Source organism: Ochlerotatus camptorhynchus, unplaced genomic scaffold (assembly GCF_037179485.1).
Source record: "Ochlerotatus camptorhynchus isolate MF236.1 unplaced genomic scaffold, CSIRO-AGI_Acam_v1.1 ptg000077l, whole genome shotgun sequence".
Taxonomy (NCBI): Eukaryota; Metazoa; Arthropoda; class Insecta; order Diptera; family Culicidae; genus Ochlerotatus; species Ochlerotatus camptorhynchus.
In genome coordinates this window covers 10,304,089-10,328,317 of record NW_027040567.1, presented here as the reverse complement: position 1 = coordinate 10,328,317, position 24,229 = coordinate 10,304,089, and the positions used below count along the sequence as shown (strand labels likewise).

Sequence of the window (24,229 nt, the reverse complement as noted above, 5' to 3'; positions counted from 1 at the left end):
TGGCGTCACCCTAACCTCAATCTACCTGTTCAACAACTCTCAAAACGTAAACAAACAAAACAATATTGGTTTCAATGGATACAAATTAGTGAAACTAGAAGACCCTATGCCTTTTGAAACTGATTTGAATGTAAACATGACCCTAAATAACGTTTTCAAAGTTGTTTAACAGGTAAAAAGTGAGGTTACGCGACGCCACTGCTTCGTTTGTATATTCGTTCATTTGTTTGTATGTTAAATTTTTCTTTTGACTGTCGGGACGGCACCGCACGGGATGAGCCTTTGGACCTCGTCACGGTGTCGTCTCGTTCAGATTTGTGTCACTCGTTTTGAACTTGTTGTCGTCTCCGTGAAGAGCCAGGAGAGCTGTTACCCCACAGCTTCAGTAGCCGGAGGGGCATCACATGGGATGAGTCTTTTGGCCCTCATGATGGTGTTCTAACCCAGGCATTGTCAGTAAAGATTCAGTTTAAACTCACTATGTCAAACTACTCCGTAGGAGGTTCTCCTTCTGAGACCTCACCATCTGACTAGAGATGAACTAGCCTAAGGCTAAAAATCTCTTTAATAAAGATTAAAAAAAAAACCTAACGGAAATTCCAGAAACAGTCAGAAAAATCAGGGACGGGACTTAACAATCGGGTAGCGATTTCGAGCCAATTTGCTGTCAAATCCGAGCCAGTCTTTGATTGGTCGATTTAACAGTGGCAATTGTTGAATAAAAAGGACAGAGGGATCGCATCAATTCTGGCTGGCAGTGATGCCGGAATCAATGTTGACGTCAATGGCGTTGTTAATTGTTTATATTTGCGAAAGTAAAGTTGAAAAATTGAGTGCACTGCGTCTTGTAAGCGATTGATATTGTTGTTTGTTTATGGTTGTTTTTATTGTGTTGAGCAAAAATGAATTAAAAGCTGCTAAACTGCGGCTGAAACTCCGAATAAAATCCAAATTAAAATAGAAAAAAAAAAAATTACATTCCTGGCATCATTGGTCAACTCCATCAAACACCACGCACAACTTTTCGAAGGGCATTCTTCAAGAGTGAGAAGCTCGATTGTCAAGTCCCGTCCCGGAGAAAAATAACTAATAAGGGTGAGGAAATTTACATGGCTAGGAGATTTACATGGCTAGGAGTAGTAAATTGAAGAACTAAGCTACTTCTACTGTATTTTAAATCAATATCAAGAAGAATGCACGAGAAGTTTACTAAACTTCTTAACGTAGTCTACGTCAACCATGCGGTCGTGTTATGTACACAAACCCAGCCATTTTTTTTTTTTAAAGATTGATTGTAAATCATCTCCTATGTATTTAGATAAAAATATGTCGATGCTTAACAGATAATGCCAAATGTCCATTATTATAAACCTACCTATGCACGTAAGACTGGCATCCACCGCTCAATTAATACGATTTATCATTATTTACGTACAATTACAACAAATATCAATAGTATAATTACAATTAAAGGCTGACTGAAAGTAAATTGGTACGCCCCTCGCGCGCCGCTAGCATGCCTCAAGTGACAGTGATTTGATTACACTTCTATAGAGAACAACTGGTGCAAGTTTGATCAAAGTTGTCGATCGCGTTCAAAAATAACGTCAAATGGAACCCGAAAGAAGAGAATATATTCTGCACAAACGCCTGGAAAATCCGGAGTGGTCCGAAAACAACAGTTTGTCGAGTGGTCAAAACCTACAAGGAAACCCTGAATGTGGAAAGGAATCAGCGGATCTACGAAAAAACTGGAACATAGGACATACAGCAAATGCGGGCAAAATGGAAGAAATACGCTGAGTCCGTGTACGTGTCCACTGTGCGGCCGCTGATGAGCTCCATCAAGAGGAAGGTTCGAGATTTCATTCGAACTGGAGAAATGTAACCATCTAATGCTGTAACTTTAAAGTTTTAATAAAAGGACTGTCAAGCAACCATTAATGGACTTTTAAACTTATTGAATCACGAATAACAGGTTTCTTTTTGTGCGTACCAATTTACTTAGTCAACCTTTAATATTGGTAGTATTATTGATCATCATTTGCTGTAATGTGCAAGTTAAGAGAAAATTGAAAAACATAATTATACAGAGTTGGTTGGAAATGCTATCTAACATGAAGCTTTAGTGTGATAATTTATTAGCTAGTGAAAGGTCTTAGAAGAGGGTAGGTAGGTAGTTCCCTTAGAGTACGGCAGTATGAAAATTGAATAGAAGTTGAAAATGAGCGAAGGGCCATTAATGCGACAGCACAAAGTCAAACGCACACTTCTTTGCCTAACCCGTACGATGTACGCGGAGATTTGAAGTATGGACTAATTCTAGCGACGTTTCATCACTACCTAAAGCCCCACGTTGCCGAAAGCATTTCCAGTCGATGGTGTGTTATAATGCAATTCTTCTTTACCCAACTATTGTGTCGCTCCTCTTGTCAAGACCAACTTGATCATCTCAGAGAGAAAGCATTAGGGTGGAGCATTCCCTAGCTAATAAACTATCACACTAAAGCTTCATGTTAGATAGCATTTCCAACCAACTCTGAAAATCTCAAACTTCGCGTATGATAAAAAACATAAAAACATAACATAAAAAAACACTTTGAATGTAACAACCCAAGGCGGGAGGTAGGCGGTCAAATCACAATTTTACTTTGAATTTTATGCTACAATATAGAAAAAAATCACACAGGACATTTTGACTAATCAAGTTGTACATCGGATATGTTACATTGGACGATTTTTCTCAATGACATAATCAATAAGTGTTACATGACGTTTTGTTCTACAATATACTAGATTCCCTTTCACAGATTTCAGAATAGAGTACCTAAGCTTAGATTGGTTTCCCAAACCCCGCCTTTAGAAAATGAGCACCAATCATGTTAGGCGGTCCAAATGTCCGAAGTGACAATCATTTCAAACTAAACATTTTTTTTACCTATGATTATCTTAAATAAATGAAAGTAAACTTGGATGGTTGTTTTTGTATCACATACAATGATGCAAGAGCAAAAGTTTGTATCGATTAACTCGATGTATTTACATTTGAAAATTTACCGTTGGCGATTTTCCGGAAGTGACAAGTTTCTGAATTGAAGTAAAACCTATCATGTGATACCTAAAATCACATGAGAATTCAAAACCTAATTCAAAGGAAGTTATATCAAGTGTGTTACTGGTAGAAGGTCTGCCACCGAACTCTAGTCCTGCCAACTTTAAACTAGAGGAACAGAGTTTTTCAGCAATCAAAGGAACACATATTAGTCCTTATGCCTTGTTAATAGTGACAAGACTCGGGTTGCTCCACCGAGGATGATCTTGAAGCAGTGGCATCGCGTAGCCACACTTTTTACCTGTTCAACAACTTTGAAACCCGTTATTTAGGGGCATGTTTACATACAAATCAGTTTCAAAAAGCATGGGGTCTTCTAGTTTCACTGATTTGTATCCATTGAAACCAATATTGTTTTGTTTGTTTACGTTTTGAGAGTTGTTGAACAGGTAGATTGAGGTTAGGGTGACGCCACTGTCTTGAAGCAAGGAAAAAAATAGTTAGATAGTCTTCATTTATGTGATTCCTAATCTTCTAATCGTTGTTCTCTAGTTTAAAGTGGTTGAGACTAGGGTCCTGATGCATGGTCAATATCAGTGTCATTTCTTGATTTTGTTTTTAGGGAATTCGATTTTGACTGGCAAAAGGAAGGTACTCTAGCTCTTCGAAGGGTATAAAAAGCGGGACCTTTCAATTAGAATCGGTTCCTTGCGATGAAAACACGAATGTAAATTGTAAATATCAAAACCGAATACTTCATAATTTCTCAAAAGTGATAGAGTAACACAACATGCACTAAACTAAGGATACGGGATGTATTACAATATTTTTTTTTTCTTTATTAGAGAGATTTTTAGCCATAGGCTAGTTCATCTCTATGTATTACAATAGATCAAATTACTTATCGCAGTGGTTTTATGTTCCGAACAGATGAAGTGCTAAGGACCACATTGGTCACATCTAGAAATGTTCCGGGTACCTCGGGAGAAGTGGTCAGTTTCTGACTTGTACCAAAATCCATCATGTGCCACCTCAAATCACATGATAACTGAAAACCAAGTTCAATGCTAGTCATATTGAGTACCCAAGACCATTTTGGCCGCATCCGGTCATATTCCAGGTACACCCGGCGAAATGGCCAGTTTCTTACTCCGACCAAACCCTATCATGAGACACCTGAAATCTCATAAGAATTCAAAACCTAGTTCAATGCTACTATGTATAAAGACTAGACTCGGAAAAAATGCGACACTTTGTTTTGGGTGTAACTTTTTATCGCGTGGGTAAAAATTAATGAAATTTTGGGCAATCCTAGTTTAGAGTGATATGACTGTCTAGTAGTTTTCAAGATGATCGATAATCCTGGTCAGTCGCACAGATGGATCGGCACCATTCCACCGTGTCCCGCGTTGTGAAGATGTTGATGACCGAAAACGAAATACCCAGAGAAGGCACGGAAGATAAGGCAGTACTTTAAGAATAACCCGAACCTTTCCATCCGCGACGTGGCCAAAAAGGTCAATTCGTCGAAGTGGTTCGTCCAGCAGACCATGAAGCGGACTGGTCTACGTGTTTTTAAGGTCAGGAAGGTGCCAAACCGGACTGACAAGCAAAACACGGTGGCCAAATTGCGTGCGCGGAAGCTGTACCGTGAGTGGCTGGTCAAGCCAGGCTGTCTCGTCATGGACGACGAGACACACATCAAGGCGGACACCAAACAAATCCCCGGCCTCGAGTTTTTTGTCGGTACGTCCCGCATGGAGGTTCCGGAAAAGTTCCGGAAGAGAAAGATGGACAAATTCGCGAAGAAGTAGCTGTTGTGGCAGGCGATCTGCCAGTGCGGACGGTACAGCAAGCCGTTCGTTACAACCTGCACCATAAACGGGCAGATTTATCGAGAGGAATGCTTGCAGAAGCGGTTGCTGCCCTTCCTCCGCTCTCACCGTGGTCCCACGCTGTTCTGGCCGGATCTCGCTTCGTGCCATTACCAAGCCTGTAATGGATTGGTACGAAGCAAAGGGCGTTAATGTGGTCCCGAAGGAGGCGAACCCGCCAAATACACCAGAACTTCGTCCGATCGAAAAGTTTCGGGCGATAATGAAGAAGAAGTTGAAGAAAAGCGGAAAAACATTCAAAACCGATGAAGCTTTGAAGAAAAACTGGGAGAACTTGTGTAAGGAAGATGGGCAAAGCCTCGCCCAAGATCTCATGAGCAGTGTTAAGAGAAATGTACGAGCATTCAGCTTGGGGGAGGAAATTCAATAAATAAATTATGCCAAAACATAGCTAATATATAGTTATTTAATCCCTGAAAATTTGAGAAGTATCCGATTTAAGATGAATTTTTGGTGATCATTTTTGTGTGTCTCATTTTTCCCGAGTCCAGTCTTTATTAACCCGTAAAAGCCCGGGACAAACTTTTTATTTTCAAAAAATTGTATCTCAGAGATGCCATGGCCGATTAAATTGAATTCACTTGTGAATAGCCTAGGAATTGGTCACAGCTGGACATATTCCGGGTATCTCCGGGGAAGTGCCCAGTTTCTGATTTGCACCAAAACCCATCATGTGACACCTCAAATCACATGAGAACTCAACAACAATTTCGATGTTAGTCATATCGAAAGCTCAGGACCCATTAGCCACACCCGGACATGTTCCGGGTACTCCCGGAAAAGTGACCAGTTTCTTACTTCGACCGAAATTCCTCGTGCGACACCTAAAATCACATGAGAATGGATGTTACATGGAGTGCCCAGAACAGCATTGCCCTACCTGGACATGTTTCGAGAAGTTTCCATTTTCTAACTTGACCAAAGCCCACATTACACACATGTAGTCTTCATGGTACAACATGTGTGCAAAGTACACGAATGTTTTGCACTCACTTGTTCTCCGCTTGCTATGTGCGAATATGTACAAGCTCATTTGCACACAAGTTTGTACTTAAGTACAATGAACAAATTTACACCCATGTGCAAACTCATGCGCTTCAGAGACGTTGAACAGAGACACGCATAGACTGAAGCAAGAACAACCAAACGAACCGTCAAACGCTGAATCAAACGAGCAAAGGAGTATTGTTCTCAATGATGAAAAAAGTGTTTAATTAACAGTAACATATGACAAAAGTTGTACTGTCATGGAGCGCCTGTCATCTCTTGTCTTCGCTTTATTTTTTGCAAAATGTTGCCGCGCACTTCATTTTTATTCAGTTCCGGTTGAACGTTCAAATTTTCTCAACAGCATTGCGGCACTGTATGAAAGTCATTTGAAGCCACTCGAAACATAGTTGCCAGTGACATTGCCAAAAGATCCCTCAAAAACCGTGCTGCGGTTTCGACAGATATTTTCTTTGCGCGTCTCTATCAACGTCTCTGATGCGCTTGTGCTCATTTGGACGGCTTGCATAAAGGCCAGACAAATTAGTTCCCTTACCTCCTATGAGCGCTTTTTATATGTCTTTAACCTTACATTACCTAGGGTTACCATATGGTATCCTAAAGGAGGACATGTCCTCCTTTTTCAATATTTTTTCTACGTCCTCCTTTTGCTCGAAAATGTCCTCCTTTTAAATAATTGCATTTTTTCCCGTTACATATTTATAAAATTATTTTCAAGAGCGTTGTTTGCTGAGAATATTTGTTTAATTATGTCGCAACCTCAGCTTGTATAGCAAATGCCATTCAATAGTGGGATCAGGAATATACTACAGTTGTCAACCCCCCTACATTTAGGCTGAGGTTCATTTGGGGAATTTTCACTTTAATTTGACACATGAAATTTGATTAAATAAACCTGCTATTCTACCAGACTTATTTCTGACCGATCAGTGATCAATTTTGACAAACAATTCCTCGAAATTCGGATGATCAAAAACAGAGAGAATTTCTAACATTATAATTTAGTTTCGAAGTAACAAATTTAAGTGAAAATTCACCAAATTTCGATTAGGTTTTTGTTCCGTCCGTTCCCAGAAGGACTGAAGTGAGGTAGCACCCAATCCTATTTCTACGGCAACACTACGAACAGCGACGCTCAATACTATCGAATCCCTACCGTGCGAGGGAGAACAGTACAAAACGAGATCAGTATTAATTCAACCTTCAAAGTGTGTACACTAGAGCAAAGAGCAATAAATGTAGTTAAGTTAGTTTAGCAAAAGTGTTCTTTCCATCGAACCGATCATCCGAAAATACAGTCCACCACCAAAGATCCGTCCATCCAAGGGAATCGTCAAGGGCACTTCCAGTGTCATCCCAAGATCGTTTTCCACGGCGATTCCCTCCCGCATGTGTTATGGTTCATTGCATCGGAACAGTTTTCGAAGTGACGTATCAGCTTTTGTAAACAATGCATTTGATCGTCGATTTGGCGTAACTGGTAGTTCGCCTACGCATACTAACACTACCATCAAATAGGGAAAAAAAATCATCTACTTGATAGTGGTGTTAGAGCCTTAGACTGTGTTACAATTTAGGAATTTTTATGTAATGTTGAAATTTCGAAAATAGGGGAATTTACGTATTCTCGGCAACCTAAGCAGCGACCTTCTTTCTATAGCCTTTTTCTCTAAGGAACGCACACATATGCAGTATTGGTTTGTTTACAATCTTTTGCTGCCAGCTGCTCTAACAATTTCAGTCGAAAGAATTGTCAAAAACTGTTTTGAAACGCTTTTACAAAGCTCCAATCTTCTCTAGTGAGAGCGAGTATTGTCGGCAACCAGTTTTTCTTCGGCAACCGTTCCATTTGAACTGCATGTAAATCTGCTGTTCTATTATCGGCAACTCGAAATCAGCTACAATTTGTAGTGCGCGTGTTTCATTTCAAGAAAACCTTGCTAGATTGCTTTTTCTCAGTGGTAAAAATATAGTCAAATTGAAGCTGAAAGCATAAAGAATCGTTTGCATGCATTCAGCGAAGTGTTTTCGTAAGAAAATCCAGTGGAAATAGTGTTTCAATTTGGGTTGCCGAAAATAGTCTGGCATGCCGAAGCCGTCATTTCCCCTATCTAATAATGTTCAAAAATTCCTCTCTTGTTTTTTGGCCGATTTCCGGGCAGGTTTTTGTCAAAATGGATTGCTTGTCTATCAAAAATAAGTCTGATGAAATACCAGGGTTATTTGAAAATTTCGCACCTTTTAAATTTAAGTGAAAATTCACCAAATGAAACACAGCAATCCAACATGTGTTTGATTTTGAAGGTCCAAACGCAATGTGGGCGAAAGCGGAACGGAAACGGATAGTTTGACAATTGTCACAAATGCCATCAAGATGCCTAACCGAAGTCGATTCGATTCTAAAGGCCCAAACGCAATGTGGACGGAAGCGGAACGGAAACGGAAAGTTTGACAGTTGTCACAAATGACATCAAGATGCCTAACCGAAGTCGATTTGATTCTAACTTGTTTTCAATCCGACAAGTAGGCTTACTCAGATCGGGCTTTTCCGCTGCCGCTGCCGTTCCGCTTCCGCTGTCATTGCGCTTGGGCCTTGACGCTCTGGTTCTAGGGGATTTCAGGTATTGGTTTAAAGTTTTATGCTGAATCAATGGTAAAATTGACAGGTTGCTTAGATGTTCCTTTTCATGTTGGTTCCAATCAGCGATGGCATGTATCCTGATTTTTGTACATCATAAAAGTTGGGACGGTTTAAGGCTGTAAAGCTATAGTTTTCATGCAGAACAGCTGGATTAGATCATTTTCTAGTATTAAAAATAAATTATGAAGGCTATTTGGATGCATTTTTCAGATGAATTGAATTGATAACGACAACAAGTTATGAACAATCTCAATTGATAAAAATTCATTGTCCTCCTTTAATGTCGAGAAAAGGAAACATTGTCCTCCTTTACCTCTAAACCTAAACCGAAATGTCCTCCTTTTCAAGTTTTTGATATGGTATCCCTAACATTACCTGAATTATTTAAAATAGACAAGTGGTCAAGACGCAGGCCTGATGATCACAAGTTTCATGGTTTGAGTTCCGGACTGCAGCGTTTTTTTATATTTTATAATTTTGCTCCGTGCACAAACCCATGTTCATTGTACCCGTGTGTAAACATTTGCAAATACACATGTGTACATCGATACACCCGAGTGTAATGTATGAATTGTACTTGTGTACAAAATAGCGCATAAGTTCAATCTGAACATTCGCTTTGATTTTAGTACACAAGCTCAACATGGTACATGTTTTCGTGAAGACTGGATGTTATAATTTGTTTTGCAAAGTGGATTTAAATATAAGTATAGAACATATACAAGTTAGCTATTTAAGAATTAGTATGTATCATCTGGTAATTACCGTGCGACAACCCCTCGTCAAGTAAACAACGATAGTTAAACGGAACGCACCGCAAACGTTATCGCTTTTGCACGCACACACAGTCAGATGGAAACCGAGTACAGGCAGCGGCGGTACCGACAGAAATTAGAAAGCCGAAGACAGAAGTCCACGGATCACCGTCGCGAGAAGCAGCGCTAACGTTCTTTTTTGCACGGTGCACGCGAAAAAGGCAGAACGGCCATTTTTGGTGTACACTCATATCGCGAAAAAAGTGTCCACGCAACTGCAGTCCTCTCGTACGGTAAGTGAGGCGCTTGAGCCGATGAATTTCTTGGCTAATCGACGGTTTATAAAACGCTACGTAGCAGAAAGGTGTGATTCAAAAAATAAAAAAAAAACCGTGCTGGAGAAGGATTCTCTTGGACGGGGCTGTTCTGTTCCTAGTCGTCGGTGTCTTATCCGGGTCATTTCTTCATCCGAGAGTCAGCACCGGAGGAAACTTTCCTGCAAAGTAAGTGATCCTCAGACAGAGCTTCCGATTAACGTCGAACCCGACTAACAAAACCTATTAATAGGACCGAAGACCACGCACTCAACCCCCATGTGGGTAAGATACTGTCTGGACGTTACATAACCTTCAACCGGTGAACACTGACGGTCCACCACGAAGTGACTGTACATCCGTCAGCTGGGTAAACCCAAGAGCAACAAGAGCCCCTGGAGGTTGAGTAAACTTGATCCTGACGCACAATGTGGGTAAATAACACCGGTTGCCCTATAGAGCTCTTTTTATTCATCCATCTTCATAGACGGGACGAGCGTGACAGGATTCCGTCGTTTCTTTTCACGACCGTGAGTGCTCTAGTGCGAGTTCGTCAATCAACGTGAAGCAGCCAGCTGCATCGTGCCGTCTGATCGCGGCGAAGGCGCCTTGGTGTCGAGTGACTTGGAGAGGTCGTAGCCAGTGTGAACTCGGCTGTGCTAGTCACGCTGGTGTAAGCAGGCAAGGACGAACTGTGTGACCGGTCTAAGACAGAATAGCTGGTGCTATATGGCACCGACAGCAGTGGGTTGACACTGATGTGGGGAGAAGACGTGGCGGCTGAGGCAAGCCGGCATTCTCATCTGCTTTCAACATCGTGCGCAGTGGATGCAGCATGATCGCAGCCAGGCGGCACGTTCGAGTCATTTTCAGCGTTTGCGGTGTATGAGCAGCCAGCCAGCAAAACTCAACGGGCCCGTGAGTAGAAGAGTACAAGTATTAAGTTTAAGTAGGACAGGAAAGAAGTTAGGTATAGACAAGCTAGGATCGCCTAATGAGGCACCTGATAATTGTGGGACATAATGTGATGTCATACAAGGAATAAATAACCTGCTCCAATGTACATCCACTGTTTTTCGTTGATTTAGTACGCATATGGTCCAAATCAGTAGCTAGGCGGAAGGTCTGTCGTTTCTCTTTCTACGTCAGGACATAACCTCGCAACATGCACCCATGACACATTAAATCACATAATAACTAACGAATTGGCGTTCAGAAAGAGTTGCCAGATTCCTTCGGGGAAGCCAAAACCTGACTAGACCAAAATAATTTCCTGCAATATGAAAATCACGTAAAAAACAGAATTATTGAGTGTCCTGCCCTTTATTTGCGAGATAATTGATTTTGTCTAATAAAAATAAACTCTTGGCAAAGTTTCGGCCCTAGCTTATCCTAAACTTACAAAACATAAAAAAGTCGAATATGAGCCTAGCACCGCTAATCCGAAAGTGTCAAGTGAGTTGCGATGCAAAGCAGCATGCTGGACAAAAAATCCCAATTCTCAGATATTTGAAGAAAACAATCAATCCTGGGAATTATGTAAACCTAACCTAATTCAAATTGAATCAACGCTGAAATAATCGATTTATCGCGCAAGCACTGACAAAATGTATTTTGCCTAAGACCCAATCGTGACTTTTCGATTGTTGGTTTTGTTAATTCGATCTTCTAAGATTCGGCCTTTTGTAGCAGTCTCGAGGAGGGAAGGGAAATGAAAGCGAATCTCAGAAACAACTGGAAATGTGGATACTGGAATCATGGACTAGACGGGGTCAAACAGTTGTATTGCGCATTTTGCACCTCACTGGACTCCACACTTTGAAAGTGCGGGCCATGCGTATGACAGATAGAGTTGTCGAAGTTACTGATTTTTGTTCGGAATCAAAACTGTCTGTTTTGGTTTTTGTTGTTGTTTTGATTTCAAGATCTTACACTCTCATTGCATTCTACTCGAAACACGAGTAAAAATAATTTTGCAAAATATTTGCAATTTTGCAAACAATTCTAAATTACTTATTTGTGAACAATTATATGGTTTTTCAAGTATGAATTAGATTGAAAATGATTTTGGGACGTGTTTAAATTCAAATGGTACACCTTTTTTGTTTCCAAATGTGTTAAACTCAATAGCGTTCTAGGCGTGAAACAACCAAAAAGTTCGTTGTTTTTCGTCAGCGTACCATCAAAGTGCGACTCAAAATATTCCCAAAAATCCAGTCAGCACTGCAACAGACAATATTTGCAATTCAAAGTTTTTTAGCGATCCATAGGTGGGACGCCTCCTGATTTTGATAGTAATTGCACAAATTTTTTTCACGAGCAATTTCTTGTTTCGACGACATGACTGGAACTACTGTATGAATAACTATGAAATTTGACAGATGTAAACAATACACTGTGAATAAGATTTACTCAAATTTTCAGATTTCTTTACTCATACGGTTCAAAAGTTACAGAAGATTTTGTGTGTGCAATTTTTATAATACACCCTTTACCTCTTGGCATGCTTTGTTTTCCCACTAAATAAAAAATAAATAATGCATATTCAATGGGCATTCTAAAAATGAGGCGCTCCTAGGCCAAGTACAATTGGGATCTTAAATATTGAAGAAAATATCTGTTTTATACACCATCTAAAAGAGCTTCATATTTAGAACATAACGATATTATTTCGGTCCCATTAACTACCATTTCGATTTCTAAATCAAGATTTTAAGCAAAATAATCACTTCACTTTTTGACACTAACCTAACGAATTGCCAGCTTGCTTTCATACAAAGTACCACCGAGGGACGCTGATGATGTTTGCTAATGTAATCGCACTTAATTAAAATAGTTCCAGTGCTTCAAAATTGCAGATTACGCATATGAAATTACCTCAATACCATACCCTTAAAGTTGTGTTCCATTTGGTGATTTTTTTTACTTCAAAATGGAAAATTTGCAAATAAACCCTGCTATTCCACCAGGCTTATTTTTGACAGACAAGAAATTAGTTTTGACAAACACCTTCTCGAAAATCGATCGATCAACAACAGAGAAATTTTCGAACATTCTAATTTATTTTCGAAGTGTCACATTTAAGTGAAAATTTACCAAATGGAACACAGCCCAAAGAACCCAACTGGACAGTTAACGTTTCCATCTGTTTGCAACTTTTCTTGTCAGACTTTACACACTGATTTTAAATTAATCTTTCTAACATAAATTTGTCACCAAATCAAACTGTGATTTGATGTGAGTCAAATTCTTTACTGTCAACATTGGTCGTACTTCGCTTCGGAAGAGAAGTTAAGCCGTTGGACCCGGTCGTTGATAGCTCTTTGTGCGATTTGCTTTCTCGAAGATAAGCTGGAAAAAAAAGTGTGCAAAGCAAATAAGAGGACCACACTCTCTTTGCCAACCTATCATAAACATGCTTCATGTTACTTTAACATAAAACAAATGGTTTAGGCATTCCATAAATTTGTTCTCGAAAAATCAGTATTAATTAATCATATCGTCCGGCCTTTTCCCACAGAGATGGCGCTGTTCCGGTGGTAGGAAGAATATAGAAATTGAGAGAAGTTGGAATGGCTTTCGGTGCATATTCAGGTAAAAAAAAGTGAACGACAACCTAAATTAATTAGTCAGGGACATTGTCGTTCAGTTTTTTCCCGGAAATTATTGTTAAATAAGCTTTAATTGGATGAAAATGAATTTTTCCGCATACAGTTTTACCTGTTTCACTACCAGTCCCCAGAGAGCCAAAAAAAATTAAATTTGAGAGAGAAAATTCTCTCCCACGAGCTCAATCTCTCAACACGCCATGTATTTTGATAACACTCGATTTGTGATTTCCCTTTCACAGATTACAAAATAGAGTACCTGTCACTACAAAACATCTTCTTTCCTTTATTTAACATCGGTCTCTGTTCCGCAATCTAGTGCCAATCACTGCACAGTGGTCCAGAATGCAGATTTAGGTGGAATGATATGTTTTGAGCCTGAAATTGAAACTTTAGACTAAAAGTCTCTTCTACAAAGTTGTTTCTTACAGTTAGGCCCTCATTTTTATGACAATGAATTCTAGGGTGGTTCCTATTATCATTAAAATAAAAAATCTAACTTTTTTGTTTGAATAAATTAAGGTATACATTCTTCGACAAAGTTATAGCTGAGCTAATTTCAAGCAACTTTATGGAAAATAACTTTTTTGTATCTCTTAAATTGGCCGATTTAGAGCTATTTTCTTGAATTAAGTTAGGGTGGCTCTTAAAAAAAACAGTTTTTTTTTTCTCTAGTTTTCTTATTTCAAATTTCTCAGCAAAGGTGTCTTCAGATAACTTTTAGATCTTAAGAAGGCGCAAGTTTTTGCTGCACAAAGTTTGTCAATATCTTTCGCCGATCAAGAGCTATTGACGTTTTTATACTAAAAATATGCACTTTTCAAATGTTAATATCTCTGGTTGGGGCAAAAAAAAAAAAAGTTTTTTTACGGCATTTGAAAGGGCGTATGTTGTTCTCAAATAATATGACAGGTATTGGAGGTATGTTATTTTTTAAACTCGTATAAAATCAATTTGAATTTAGTCATATTTTTTACTATATTTAGGTATATCTTTTTTATTAGAAAAGATACAGGCAACAAATTCAGGTATAAAATATTCGTCTAAAAGAGTTTTAAAATTCTCTAGAAGATAACTTTCATGAGAAATTTCAAATAAAAAAGTTATTGCTAAAAAACTATTTTTTCCAGGAACACCCTAAGTCAACTCCGAAAAATTACTCTAAAATGAGAACGTTAAGAGATAGAAAAAAAAATTTCTTCGACAAAGTTGCTTGCAATCATTTTAACTACAACTTTTTCAAATAACACATGTTTTTATTTTGTAAAACAAAAAAGTTAGTTTTAAAAATTCCCTAATTTGAGGACCACTCTAACGTTTTCAAACACCAAAAGAAGGGGACTTTTAAGAACAAAAACTTCTTCTAAGACACTAAATGTTCCAATATTGAAATAAATGTACTAGCACATTTTATATAAATTTGTCATTAGAGTGATCCTATGAAATCCATTTTTTGTCAATAACTTTTTTATTTGAAATTTATTATGAAAGTCATCTTCTAAAGACGTTTAAAACACTTTAAGACGAATGTTTTATATCTGTATTTGTTGTCTGTATCTTTTCTAATAAAAAAGATATACTCTAATATAGTAAAAAATATGAATAAATTCAAATTGATTTTATTCGAGTTTAAAAAATAACATACCTCCAATTTTGTCATATTATTAAGAATAACATACGCCCTTTCAAATGCCGTAAAAAAACTTTTTTTTGTTTGCCCCAACCAGAGATATTAACATTTGAAAAGTGCATATTTTTAGTATAAAAACGTCAATAACTCTTGATCGGCGAAAGATATTGACAAGCTTTTTGGAGCAAAAATTTGCGCCTTCCTAAGATCTAAAGACACCTTTGCTGAGAAATTCGAAATAAGAAAAATAGAACAAAAAACTGTTTTTTAAGAGCCACCCTAACTCAATTCAAGAAAATAGCTCTAAATCGGCCAATTTAAGAGATACAAAAAAAGTTATTTTAACAAAGTTGCTTGAAATTAGCTCAGCTATAACTTTGCGGAACAATGTATACCTTAATTTATTCAAACAAAAAAGTTAGATTTTTGATTTTAATGATAATAGGAACCACCCTGGAATTCATTGTCATAAAAATGAGGGCCTAACTATAAGGAACAACTTAGTAGAAGAGACTTTTAGTCTAAAGTTTCAGTTTCAGGCTCAAAACATATCATTCCACCTAAATCTGCATTCTGGACCACTGTGCACTGACGGACATCGATTGCCATCCATTGACGGCAATCGAATGTGCAGGAAGGCCGCTTCCACACCTGCGTAGGATATCGCACCCATTCACAACACACATGGGCCGGGACCAACGGCTTTACTTCGTGACCAGAGATTTTTATGCCTCAGAAAAATCCCACCGATCTCGACTGGGATTGAACCCAGACCCATTGGGATGTTAGAAAGCAGTCACGCTTACCACTACACCACCGACGCCGGCTACTAGAAAACATGTCTGGTACCTCTATATATGCATTTAGTTTAACATTTGACGTCCATCCTCTTTTACATATTCTGGACAAAAGATACTTTCTGCCCCGCCTCATTCATAAAAATCGGCGGGAAATTCTGCGAGGGGTGAGCTATTTTATGTGCAGAATGTGTAAAAAAAGGAAGGACTTCGAATATTAATATAAATGCATTTATAGAGGTACCAGACATGTTTTGCACTGCACTGTCCTCTGTGAGCAATTAACTGAAAACAGATTATGAGTAGTTTTCGATAGATGTCACTGCAAACAACAGCAAGTTGATTATAGATCCAGATCGCGAAATTGGTGATAAGAACAATAGATGTTGATGAGAATTTAAATAGGGCAGAGAACTACTTCGGCCTAATCACCCATTTTGGGCCTATCGAGCAGAAAACATCAAATAAATCCGTGGTTTCGCCGTTAACAAGTCAATTATGTATTTGGTACGATACTTTAGTTCAAACTAGAGAGGGTCTAGTATAAGAGAGGAGCGGATTCCAAACAAACTGCCTTGGCAACCTATGCCACTGCCAATGCAATCAAGATAGGTACTGCTCGATTGGCTCTGGCTTTGACAGTTTGTTTGGCTCAAAATCAGCCAGTCCGCTCTCTTATATTAGTCCCTCTCTAGTTCAAACGCTACCAAACGAAATCAATAAGAACGCGTAATGTGAATGTTTGCACCCATTATTCTCAAAAACAAAAGAAACGCTCTGACTGAATAAACTTTTATCTTAATTCGATAGGCCGAAGTGAATTCAATGACGTTTCCATGCAATAGGCCGAGTTCAGAACTCGTAGACCGAGTTTGGGGTCAAGAAGGAGTGTTAGATTTTTAACAATATCTCTACAATTTGTCACTTTTTATCAAATCTTACGGTACGCAAGGAAAGGTAAATAAATTTAGAAGGCATCTGCAGTAAAACATTATATTTTGTGAAAAAAATTCGCTCGAAAAATAAAGACAAAGGACGGGTTGTGCTCAGTAGGCCCAAAATTGGATCTGAGCCCTATGTTGTTGAATGGGAGAAAAATGTTCAAAGTCTCGGACTTGGACAAATTTTGACAATTTTAAGACAATCGATTTCAAAGATCTAGGATATAGAAACTTTTGCAACATTTCAAAAATCTCTAAAAAACGGTCGCCCAAATTTAAACGATAATTTAGCTGTATTTTCTCGCCAAAACACTTCACCCAATCTACAAAATACGACTGATTTCGAGTTGCCGATAATAGAAAAGCAATTTAACACGAAGTTCAAATAGAAAGGATGCCGAAGAAAATGAGGTTGCCGATAGTACTTATACTCACCTGAAACGTTTGCTGCCGCTAATCGCGTAGCAGTCCCATGTTAATGGGAAATTCCTAGAACTTGGAACTATTATGCGAATAGCGTCAGTTTGGAGCGTTGTAAAAGTGATTCAAAACAGTTCTCTTAATTGGAATGGATAGAGCATCAAACAGCAACGTAAACAAACAAACACGTCAAATGAGTGCGTTACGCTGAGGAAATACAAATAGAAGCACGGATGCTGCTTAGACTGATGAGAATACTTAAATTCCATTACATATTCGAGTTAGAGAAAAGGAAATAATTAAACTAAAATTAAATGAAACTATGCATTACTAAGGACTGTATCGAAAATACTTTTTTCTTCCAAATCCGTAAAAAGATATGATTTAATAAAAAAAATCAGGGTCATCTCTTATGCATTTCATGTCCTTCTTTTAAACTTAACAAAGTAAACAAAAAAATAGCATGACTGGTATTATGTTAGATGTAGTTCTTCTTATAAGGTTTTGGACCATGCATTTTCGTGCTTTTTTAACGCATCGTTACAGTATATTTTTGACTATTTCATGGTTTTAGAAATCTTAATATCCTTTTGAAGATGCCCTTTACAATTGTCATTCAGCATCAGCACATTCAATAGGTTATAGCTGCGAACAAGTTTAATTGGGTCGCTCTCGGCGAAAATCAAATGTTGAAAGTTGTTGTGTTTTCAACACAACCTTTTCCATGGATGCTAAAGCTACTAAGATAATGAAACAAATTCTAAAAATATTGTACGATGTTTACAATAAGTGCTTGAAACCTGTTGCGTCACACGGTCCAAAATTTCTAAGACGACCAAAATCTTAGATTATAAAAGTATCTAAGAGAAAAAAAATAATTTGTTTTTTAAGAAGGACATGACATACACAATTAAAGAACTTTTTTTTAATTTCATAATATTTGTTATGGATTTGGATAGCAATATATGTTGACAAGTTGTTTTCGATACAGTCCTTAAGCCTGCAAAAGATTCTTGTAAAATATATACCATAAGTTGATTTCTAGAGCGGTGTCCACATTACCACTATGGCCACCTTTAACCAATTATTGAGAAAGAAGGGGCTGTGAACAGCCGCTGTTTAATAACAATGTGGACAGTTTAGAGTCCACGATTAATACACTTAGTCGATTTCTGTCTACTCAAGGGAAGGTATGGGTGGGCAGTGATTCTGACAATCGCTCAACAACATTCTCCTTAGTTTGGGGACTACTTCTACGGTAGTTCAATTCTATTTGAACAAAGTAAGCTTAACCTTCCTAACGCATTAGGAAAATATACACAGCGTTTCCAGGCCAAAAATGACCCCCAATGCACTACGAAGGTTAAACCAGCTTCGAGCAAACTACATAAACCTAAAATTATATCAATTTCAGATGCATAAAGATCAATACCTACAATATTGTCTAGAGATAAAATGGGTATTGAATCCTTCCTTGAACACAAATAATAAAGAGCCCGCCAACACTCACCTGGCGACATTGGCGTTAAACTTTCCTCATTCCGCACCGGTGTGTATGTTTTCTCGTAATCCGGTGAACCCTTGAGGGGAGGCGTTAGCGATTCCATACATTCGAGCAACGAATCCTCACTCTCGGAGATGGTTTCTATACTTGATATCGACTTCACTCGTTTCTTCTTCCGTTTCTTGGATTTCTTGTTTTTCTTATGTTTCTTGTCTTTTTTGCTCTTTTTTCGCTTGCGGCCTACAGTTTCCTCCTCCTCCTCTTCCTCCTCTTCTTCTTCCTCTACGATTTCATACTCTTCTTCCTCTTCGACGTACTCTTCGTCCATTAGGTCACCCTCCGGTTCCGGTTCTTCCGTCGGCGAGGCCGGTGGTTCAAGATGATGCTGGGTGAGATGCATGGTGGCCTGTTTCATAGAGGAAGTATCGGATGATATTGAGTTTTTACGTTTCGATCGGGAAGAATGCGAATGCGACGATTGGCTAATAGGCGACGTGGCAGTGATGCTGACCCTTCGCCCACTCTCCGTCACGGTGACGGAACCGGTAGCAGTACCACCTTGCGATATGAGTTCGGCCAACGATGGAACCGGCACCGGTGTCGTACTGGATACCATCGCACTGGTTTCGTTTGCCACGTCCGCCGACGGCGTTACCGGAGCTGCCGCTACCGGTGCCGACGACGACAACGACGATGAACTGGGAAGCGAAGAAGCTGCACCCGTCATCACCCGGTCATGCTGAATTTGAGTAGTATTTTTACTGTACAATTTAACCGTCTCCGCAGCACTTTTTTCGTTGTTACTGATCGTTCTACTAAAATTGCTGCTCGACTCATTTCCGGCCGCGCCGGCGAAGGGTGAGCCACTGCCGTCGGTTTCAATCTCGCCCGCTTCCGGTGCAGAGAAATCGTCCGAACTTACATCGGAATACTCGACCACTCCTCCCTTGGACGAACCGTGACCTCCTCCTCCGTTTCCCGTGCTGCTTCGGCCACTCCCCTCGCCGCTCTTGCGATGCACCTTGCTCCGTCGTTCGTCCGAGGACGATTGTTCTTCGTCACTGGATACGTGTCTCCTTTTCTTGGACTTTTTGCTCTTCTTCGAACGCTTCTTCGCATGTTTGGACCGCTTTGGACTGCGCTCACGATCCCGGTCACGTTCCCGTTCCCGTTCGCGATCCATGCTGATGCCACTTCTTATATTTTTTAGTTAACTCAATTCAATAAAAAACAAAAACAAAGACTAGTTTCGTTTATCGAGTCGTTCTTCCGATTCTGAACCCGATCGATCCTTCTACAAAAAAAAATGCAATGTGATAATTTCTTCTTCTTCGTGTGTTGCACTAAAATGCTTTGGTAATTGGATTACACTTCGTTGAGTTTGATAAATACTCAGTAATCAATAGAAAAGTGGTTACTGAATATTTTTTTTTTATCTGTGAGCTCCGTCTGCCTAGATGCGCAAGCAACCACCGAGAATGTGTGTGTGTGCGTGTATGTGCGCTTTGCTCTTCTTCTATTGGTTTTCACTTGTCACACTACTGACAGAATTTGGGAACTTTCTCGTGAGCTTGGTGGTGGTAGTGGTTGGTGTTCGTTTTGTAGTAGGTGTAGAAGATATTGCATCACTTTTGGCCGCTGTTATCTGTTAGCCACATACGAGTTGTATTCCGCTCTCTGGAATTGAGGCAAGAGAAGAAAAACACGGTATTATAATACGGTTTATGTGGATGAAAGGTTATCTAACTTACTTTCTTAATCTTGTGAGTTGAAACGCTGTTAGTTTAATTGTGCATAGAAAAGGCCAATGGTTAGTTTTGGGTTGGTTAGGCAGGTTTGTAGACCGAGAATGGTCGTGGACCCAAAAGGAGGTCGATGGTTTTGGTGATCTATCTAATTGATTTAGTTAGAAGATGAGAATATTAATTCATTATTAGAGTGACATGATAAATCGAAAAACATTGATCGAGTGTATTTGATTTGATGTTGATATGTTTTGTGCTTCTTTCAATTAGAATAGGATTCAAAATTCGCAAATTTGCCAGTATATTAATTATAAATAATTTTTAAACGTAACATGTATAAAAGGGATCTGGGGTTACGAACGATTTAGGATCTCGGGGGGTTGACGCCGTTCAACACATTATGATAATAAAGAACTGCAAACTGATTGCACTGTATAGACTGATCCACTTACTAAGTTCCCGAGTATCCACAAGCGTAAAGCACAACACACTTTAATGGAAATGCTCTAATGATCACGAAAAGCATGGATTAAAATTATATGCAAAGGTCTCATGCAACTGTTAGATGGTGGAAAATAGTCTTCGATTTCATATTCAGTTTGCTGATGAGATCAATTGTCTTCTAAAAACACACGAGGTAGGGAGGGGTAGTTGCGCAGTTTGATTACCTTAAGCAAATCATCACTAATGATACCAAATTCAGTGGATAATTCGAATGATTTTTAACCAAATTGATAGTTTCAAGCAGTGATGCAAAATATCATGACACTCACTCGACCTTCGTCAACGCATCAACCGACTATGGCTGACAGAACGTTTTTTCACGCAGGCTTTTAATTTCAGATGCGTAACAAAGGGGATAAGACGAGGTAGAAAATTAAGAAGAAGCGGATGCTTTTAATTCCTGAAATTAAACAATGACGAATTGTCGATTAGTAGATGGTTGTAGTTGATAGGTTCAATCATTATTTCTCAGCTGTTTCTTCTCCTATTTGGTGGTGTTGCCGGGTCCTTCTTTTTATCCGACTCCTCTCTTGACTGGTTCCAATCGGTTCGATCTATCCTGGTTGCTGCCGCTTCGTGTTTGATTTGATTGGGGGTCCTTCACTGATGCTTTTTCGTTACTTTTTCCTCCTATACCTCTTCTAGCTGTGTCCCTATGTAATTCCCGGTTCATACGCGAAAGGGAGAAGGAAAATAGGACAGGTTTAGTGTTTAGCCGTACACACTGTGCCGATCACCGCACCTTACTCGTGCGGTTCTTCTTGGTGCTGATGCCCAACCAATCAACCATTTCATTTACCACGCTGTGATATAGTGAGCGAAATATTATGATGGAATATGAATAATAGAAGAGCACTAGACTTCAACATAACGCCACCTCACTGACCATGGCATAATGACAAGCAAAGTGAACCACACAAACCCTGCCCACAAAAAAAAACGACAGGCCCCTCTCAAATATTACGCCAGATACATAACTTGGAACCTGTCGCCTTGTATGAAAAGGCATGAGGCTGGCTTCATTAATAAAGAATGCCAAGCTTCGAGGAGGAATATTATGATGAGTGCCACGACCTGTAGCACTAACTACACTCACATTCTGCATAACATCACCAGCCTACCTACCCCTAGTATGAGGTCGCAACCAAACGAGCTCAAATTTTGCGAGAATTACCAGAACCTGATTTGGATTCGTTTGAGCTGATAGATAATTTTTACCACCCTAATATCATACGAAGAATTTTGGGTGATATTTCAAACTTCGATTTGATGACCCATTTGCCCTAATAACCCCTTCAGACTAATGGAATTCGAACTACATACTGGAATCCACCTGATGGCCCATCTACAAAAAAATGTTCGATTGATTTATGATTGAAATGTTTGATGTTTTGCTGAACTCTATTCCCAGGGTAGCCACTGAATTTGGAAAATTAAATTGTAACGTTAGGTTCGATTGGTTGTTAAGCCATCGTTTTAAGCTACAATATTAAATAAGGAAATCGCAAAAACTCACGAAATGCAAGGCAAAGGTAATCGACACTGTAAGACCCCTTGGATGCACAACTGGCACTGCGAAGCACACTCTAAAAAATCCTCACGTCCGATTTACGTGAAATATCACGTAACTGATCTGTATTTAGAAAATCTCAAATGTTACGTGACGTTAGTAACTTTGACCTGCATTACACGTCATGTCCACTAAAAATGTTGGTGAAATCGACCGGTTATTCACATAAACAGATTTAGTGTATTTGTATTTGTGTGTTTGGGTCTTCGATATTTCCGCGAAAAGAGATTTACGTGATTTTCAGGTACGCAAAAAAGTCAATATGGCGTCACCAAGCGTGGTGGAAGAACAGCTCAAAAATTCAAAATTTCCGAGCAGCTTGCTACAAATATTGGACAGTAATTTGATTCATTTACATTAATTTATTTATGATTATATGTAGCCTTTTTCTAGTTTTATAATTTCAGACGGTGGCATCAGCATTTTGAGTCTGCAAGCAGTTATTAATATGTTGACGACAATAAAAAATCTCATAAACATTTCTACCTAACAAGTAGTCAATAATTTGCAATTTTATGAGTAAATATAAGTATCAATCTATTTATATCTACCCGATGAAATTGCATAATATTGACTGCCTCTATAAGTTCCATTATTCTCATTCAAAATTCACGTAAAACATTTCAAACGAAGCGGAATATCACGTAAAAGTTAACAGTTTTCCAGTAGTATTCACCCCGATTTCACGTAAGCAGTACATGGAAATCAGGTCTTATTTACCTACATAATTACGTAGATAATCGAAGCTAAGTTTTGATCGGCTACGTGCAATTCCGGTAAAAGTTACGTGAAAAATAGGGTGGACGAAAACCACCTATGTTTTCACGTAAATCGCACGTGACAATTTTTCAGAGTGCAGTAAACGTCAAACCTAGAACACTGTACCAAAACATCATCATCTGTTCGAATGAAACGTCAGACCATTCAAACCGAAACAACGGAATCGCTTCTAATACAGGATGAACATTGATTCGAGGAACGAACGGACGTCAGTTAAAATACGCAATGCTCTCTGTAGAATGATTGTCTTCCCAAACAGAAATGCACGTGGTGTTGGTTCAGCCCCATAAAGTAAATCATCCAAAACGATGATGAAAATAATTCTATCGAACGTCATTTGCTGAACTATATTGACATACGACGTGGAAACATAGTAATCGCAGGGTGTCCATTCAAATCCAATTTTTCAATTCCCGTTTTTCCCCGGTTATTTGAAAAATAAAACCCAAACATCCCTGCCTTAAACAAAAAAGGCGTTCAAAAATAACCGTTTATAGATAAACATATTTTTCAGCACAATTGCTCTACAATGCGTCTACTTTGTAGACAAAATATGACATGAGAGTAACATTAACATGTTGATGATCTAGATCTCCAAAATCTCATGAAATCGTGAATTCGTATAAAATCAAAGAGTCTCCTGCAAAAAGTTAGCCTAAATATTATTTTGGTATGTCGGAAAAGGAATATATCAATACAAGAGACCTAAGCAGGATAATTGCAGTATTTAAAGTTCTTCGTATCATCCTGGAGTTTAGGTCTTGAAGTTCTATAAGACAAACAACATTTTTGTGAGTTACTAAAAAGATTACTAAAATGTTTATCATTTTCCAAATTGTCCTGGAGATCTTGACTAACCATATACCAAACTTCCACTACAAAGTAAGCCGCGCACATTTGCCCCCAATCCTTGTAAATTGGGAGCAAATGTGCGTGGATTATTTTGCAGTGGAAGTTTGGTATATGGAATCGGTAATGTGAATGGAAGAAGTGTATAGTATTCAGAAATAGAAGTGGTGAAAGTGGGCGGTCAGCATCACATTACATTATGTTTGGAGAAGAACA

The 24,229-nt window shown here is 38.9% G+C and overlaps 1 protein-coding gene across 2 annotated transcripts in view; it reads right to left on the bottom strand.

The window, feature by feature from the left end:
* Cdk12 (Cyclin-dependent kinase 12) overlaps nt 1–24,229 on the bottom strand; it is a 56,172-nt gene that overhangs the window by 20,128 nt on the left and 11,815 nt on the right. Inside the window, exons 2-3 of one of the 2 annotated variants that reach the window (XM_065217501.1) lie at nt 19,488–20,242; nt 18,572–18,971 (exon numbers count right to left, since the gene is read on the bottom strand). In XM_065217501.1, the coding sequence (XP_065073573.1) occupies nt 18,572–18,971; nt 19,488–19,748 (661 nt within the window). In that variant the 5' untranslated portion in view covers nt 19,749–20,242. Of the gene's footprint in view, nt 1–18,571; nt 20,243–24,229 lie in introns of both variants that reach the window. The other variant, XM_065217500.1, reaches the window with a different exon arrangement.